Genomic DNA, 6,000 nt, shown 5'->3' on the forward strand with positions numbered 1-6,000 from the left:
TATTTAGATGGAGGAAAACACGCTGCCACTTGGCCCCCACGGAGCTCCATTCTAGGACTGGCTTGGACAGTATTGATCTCAAAACAACGCCTAGGATGGACAAAAACGCTGCGGAGATCACTGGGTGAGTCGTCAGATCATAATTAATGTGAGGAGAGGGCTGCAGGTTAAAAAAAACGAAATTCTCCTTTGAGTCGCTCAGTTGTGTTTCCCCGAACTCCACCTTAAGTGGCTCAGTTGTGTTTCCCTGAACTCCACCATAAGTGGCTCAGTTGCGTTACCCTGAACTCCACCTTAAGTGGCTCAGTTGTTTTCCCCTGAACTCCACCTTAACTCATTGAGTGCCAGCCACTTTTGGAGAACGGACGCTCCCAGTGCCAGAGTTTCAGAGCGTTTTCAGTGATTTCTCGAGGCCCACAGAATATTGTGTGATATTACTATGTAAACACCGAACACGCACAAAGAACGATGAGACTCTATTGTATCAGCAGCAAAAAAAAGTTTATTGATATCATTTTCCGTTCTTTAGTTATCAGCCGGAGAAGATAGGTCAAAAACAGCAAAAACAGGCGTTTCCATCTAGAAGCTGAGATATTCCGCCTTTTGTGAAATGAAGCATTTCAAGCACATTCACTGAGTCTGAAGCTAATATTTTCTGATGTAGTGACGTGGTGTAGTTGTGTGGTGCCCTGCGTGCCCCACCCCCCTCTCCCCCCCTCAGCTGCAAACTCCTCTCCACACTAACACACAGCCTCACGCACCCAGCGTCTATTTTCGGAGTGCTCCGTTTTTGTGCGCCGGCTCCCAGCGCGACACGGAAAAGCCAAACCGGACTGCTGAGAATGGTTTGGCCCTTCGGCGTCGGGTGCTGCTTTTCTGGCGGCTAATCGTGTGGAGAAACTATACAGCAGAGACAGAGAGGCTCAGTTGTGGGCGCGGATTGACTGCTGTTCGCAGCCAACGTCAGCTCCAGCCAGAGCCATCTATATGGCTCTGGCTGCAGCATGAGTGGTTTCTCTTTCATCACGGGGCTTTTTCCTGCTGTTTTCCTGACCTTTCTCTAATCTGGAGAGCACTGTCGCCACCTAATGGGTCTGTAAAATAGGTTATACACCTTCAATAGCTACAATATTTGTACAGGAGATGCAGGAGGCTTTGATCCACGTCCCACCGTCAAAAAACGCATTTGACGTCGATCGACGTCATTGGCACTCTACGTCACTATTTACTTTGACATCGATCGACGTCATTGGCACTCAATGAGTTAAGTGGCTCAAGTTGTGTTACCTTGAACTCCACCTTAAGTGGCTCAGTTGTGTTTCCCTGCTGAACTCCACCTTAAGTGGCTCAGTTGTGTTTCCCTGCTGAACTCCACCTTAAGTGGCTCAGTTGTGTTACCCTGAACTCCACCGCTGTGGCTCAGTTGTGTTTCCCTGCTGAACTCCACCTTAAGTGGCTCAGTTGTTTTCCCTGAACTCCACCTTAAAGGACGGCTTTCACGTGGGGAATATGAATATATATAAAATCTCACGCCCCTAAGGTTTTCGAATCCGTTGAAATTTTTGAAATTGGTTGTTCACAGCCATAGCTATCAACTAAAATCCACTCTGTATGGGGGGGGGGGGGGGGTGGTGGAGAGGAGGGGCGGGTGCGGGGACCCGAAATCCTACACTTCCCACAATGCACTGGGCTCGCGTGGCCTTCGAGTCCACGCCCACCCCTCAGGCATTTGGCTGATATCAAACTCCAGTAGGTGGCGGTAATGCACATATATGCTTGCCAACCGCCATAAAAGTCAAAGAAGAAGAAGAAGAAGAAGCCTTCGACATAAAAACATTTAGTAGAACAAGAAAAAAAAATTGCCTCCAAATTGCACCAAATTTAAACGGTAGTATATATGTCGGGAGATGTCTTCATAAACAAAATGTCATGCATTTTAAGGCATTTTCCTAGGAGTTACGCGCATCTGATGTTGTAACTATTTCATGTAAAAAAATCAAAAATCAATGCTCAGCGTTGATTTAGTAACTTCATCGCACCTTCTACTAGCTGTAAAACTTGACGAGCTTTCCAATGCCGCCAGTCCCGTGTCTGAAGGTGCTTCCCTTCCCGAGATATGGTTCTTTGCAAGGAGCTATGGGGAGCTAACAATAGCTAGCTTAGTCTATGCGGTGAAAAAAGATGGCTGTCTTTTGTTTTGGTACAAGAGTTGTGGGGCGTGGAGGACCTCTAGAGGCGGGACCATGGCCCACAAACTTGTAGTTCATAGGTGCTCGACTTCCGCAAGGCTGGACTTGACGCCCCGACGCGTTTTACGTCAGAGCGTCATGAAAATAATGTGAGAGATGGTTGATAGGTCAGGCTGTGAACAACCAATTTCAAAAATTTCAACGAATTCGAAAACCTTAGGGGCGTGAGATTTAATATATATTCATATTCCCCACGGGAAAGCCGTCCTTTAAGTGGCTCAGTTGTGTTTCCCTGAACTCCACCTTAAGTGGCTCAGTTGTGTTTCCCTGAACTCTACCTTAAGTGACTCAGTTGTTTCATCACAAACTGGAGAGGGCACCTTGTCAACCAAGTTGTGGGAAGAAGGCAACAGAGGAGAAGAGGTATCCTAATCCCGTGGCTTACCCGGCCAATTTAAAGTGTGCTTCCTATGTGTGGCTTGTTCTACCCGTGTCTCAGTTCACACTGGATCAGGTCTGACATCAAGCCAACCTGTTTGTTTCATGTCTGGATCAGTTCACACTGGATAAAGTCTGACATCAAGCCAACCTGTTTGTTTCATGTCTGGATCAGTTCACACTGGATAAAGTCTGACATCAAGCCAACCTGTTTGTTTCATGTCTGGATCAGTTCACACTGGATTAAGTCTGACATCAAGCCAACCTGTTTGTTTCATGTCTGGATCAGTTCACACTGGATAAAGTCTGACATCAAGCCAACCTGTTTGTTTCATGTCTGGATCAGTTCACACTGGATCAGATCTGACATCAAGCCAACCTGTTTGTTTCATGTCTGGATCAGTTCACACTGGATAAAGTCTGACATCAAGCCAACCTGTTTGTTTCATGTCTGGATCAGTTCACACTGGATCAGGTCTGACATCAAGCCAACCTGTTTGTTTCATGTCTGGATCAGTTCACACTGGATAAAGTCTGACATCAAGCCGACCTGTTTGTTTCATGTCTGGATCAGTTCACACTGGATAAAGTCTGACATCAAGCCGACCTGTTTGTTTCATGTCTGGATCAGTTCACACTGGATAAAGTCTGACATCAAGCCAACCTGTTTGTTTCATGTCTGGATCAGTTCACACTGGATAAAGTCTGACATCAAGCCAACCTGTTTGTTTCATGTCTGGATCAGTTCACACTGGATAAAGTCTGACATCAAGCCAACCTGTTTGTTTCATGTCTGGATCAGTTCACACTGGATAAAGTCTGACATCAAGCCAACCTGTTTGTTTCATGTCTGGATCAGTTCACAAATATTCAAGGGGGTTCTGTGGAAAGAGCAGAGAGTTGCATCTCAGTTCTGTTATGAATAACCGAATTGAATCACAGAGAAAGTCTCTGGAGAAATGTATAGGTTTGGCCGCAGGTTTTGTTGCGTCCAAACATTTTTGAACTCTCAAGAGACTGATATTTCATTTCGTTCACTTCACAGCGATATTCTTTTTCGAGAGAGTGCACTAAGGAATCATGGAAAAAGGGAATGTGCTAACAAGAAAAGCTAACCACCTCTCTATCTGGAGCCCAGAGAGTAGAACCATTCTCCATCCCTCAAGCCAGAGACCACTATGCTGCGTCTGACTTTCACATCATCTGAATAACATGGATACATTTCGCACGGGTTCGGGTTTGTGGATGATCTCAAGCAGTTGTGACAATGCGATTGCTAACTGCCGCTTTCGCTGTGTGCCTTCCCTCTGTAGCCTATCCCTATCATGTGGGATGGATGTCTGTTGAGAGTGTATTTGAATCCCTCTGGCTGCATCGTGGGGACTTTATCTGGCTGCATCGTGGGGACTTTCTCTGGCTGCATCGTGGGGACTTTCTCTGGGCTCTGGAGTTGAATAAACATACTTGGAAGTTAATCACCCCAGTGATTGATGGCTGAAATAATATATTAGTGTGTCGTTTGGGCACCGTCGGTGCTGTTCCTCATTTGGAATGGGGACAGTGACATGAACAAGACTAGGCAAACATTTGGAAATTGGCCTCCATCTTTGTGGTCTGAATCCATAAAGCTGGCCTTTTCATTCATTAGTCGGCCTCCCCACATTCCGAGATTGATAGGTTCTCGTCCATAGGGCAACATTTGATCTCATATTGTGTGGTGAGATTAGAAGATAATAGTGATTAAAATCCTGTTGTAACATTTGTGGTCTGAACTCGATCCGCCTCGTGGGGCGCATCTAAAAGTAGCCTCGCTGGACCTTCGGCATTTCCTATTGGGAATGTTCTCAATATCCTTGATGTCCTTTGTTTCATATGAAACCTGCTGAGCATTTTGAACAGAGAGTAGAACAATGCAGATGAACCCCAGTCAATCAGAAAAATAAACCAGTAGGGACGTCAAAAAGGAATGCACAATGAGTCTCCCCACATCAGGACCATAATAACTCAGACGGTGCCCAGCAAACACTTCCTGTAAACATGCAAGCTAAATGAAATTAATTACTGGAGTCGTCATAAACATGGGCGCTTCATGTTTTATGTCGCCAATCAATCTAGTGGCCCCTTAGAAACCCAGTTAGTTTCAACATCAGGGTTTTGTTCTTGTGGTCCACAGTGTGGTTAGAAACAATGTTCTGGATGGTGACTTTGTGTTCCCCTCCTCCTGTAGGCTGCACACGGCCCAGAGAGCCATCAAGCAGACCCAAGTGACCGTGCAGAAGATTGGCAAGGAGATTGAGGAAAAACTGAGGACGACGGCGACCTGCACAGAACGGGTGAGCACCACAGTTAGCCATCGAAAGGGAATTTCAACTCATCAGCAACTTATTAAGTCTAAATCATCACCAACGTTTACGCAGCTTATTTGCTTACCTTCAAGAAAGACCAGCTAATATTTCTGTGAAATCTACAGTGAAAATATATAAAGATGTATTGAGAGTCTGTTTTCTTCTTCTTCCAGAGAATATTAATTTCCACCAGACATACAGTAATGACTGTGGTCAGCTATAACAGACTCTTTGGCTTATTCACTAATACTGTAGCTACTGTAGACGGTATTGTGCTAATACCTAGGATTGTATATCTTGTATCACTCAGATCCCCAGATGTAATTCTAATGTAATGTGAGATGTAATAAACCCTTTAGGCAGCTATTATATCTTTTTGTTTTGGTGGCTCAACTGGGAAAATGTGGAGAAATAGCGATATCCCCAGCTCCTACATGATAACGCTCTGACCAAAATCCCTTGTTTATGTTTCCACCTCCTGTCCTATCCTCAACAAGGATCCAAAGCAAAAGCAAGAAAGCATATTTCACATTTTTGGAATTGGCAGCCGCACAGCTGTGAAAACGCAACGCTAATCCCAGGTTTGACATTGTGTTTATTGTAAACGTTCACTTCAAAAGCATCCCTTCCCTCCAGTTGTTATAAAGCCCGGGGGCAGTGACACCACGCTGTCTTCATCCTCCGTGTAGGCTAGCCTTCGGTAAAAGCTTTTTTCTCTTCACAGGATTACTTGCCTCTTAGCCATAAGTGCATATAGGCCTACACGCTTTTTTAGCCAACTGCCTCAATGGGATATTTGGGTGTGTACGTGGTGTGACGCATGACGGTGTAGGTCTGTGTGTGTGTGTGTGTGTGTGTGTGTGTTTGTGTGTTAGGGCTGTCAAAGAATATTCTATATTTGAATATATATGCGAATATAAAAATTAAAAGAATATTCAAATATTAAAATTAATATTCAAATGTATTATTATTATTATTATTATTATTATTATTATTATTATTATTATTATTATTATTATTATTATTAT

General features: G+C 44.4%; 1 protein-coding gene across 1 annotated transcript in view; it reads left to right on the forward strand.

Moving 5' to 3' along the window:
• The window catches only part of uvrag (UV radiation resistance associated gene), a 234,200-nt gene that overhangs the window by 43,271 nt on the left and 184,929 nt on the right, over positions 1 to 6,000 (forward strand). The window contains exon 7 of the mRNA XM_083641143.1: positions 4,855 to 4,960. Coding sequence (XP_083497269.1) covers positions 4,855 to 4,960 — 106 coding nt within the window. The remainder of the gene's footprint in view (positions 1 to 4,854; positions 4,961 to 6,000) is intronic.

This window comes from Poromitra crassiceps, assembly GCF_964638095.1.
Source record: "Poromitra crassiceps genome assembly, chromosome: 1".
In the NCBI taxonomy this organism is placed as follows: domain Eukaryota; kingdom Metazoa; phylum Chordata; class Actinopteri; order Beryciformes; family Melamphaidae; genus Poromitra; species Poromitra crassiceps.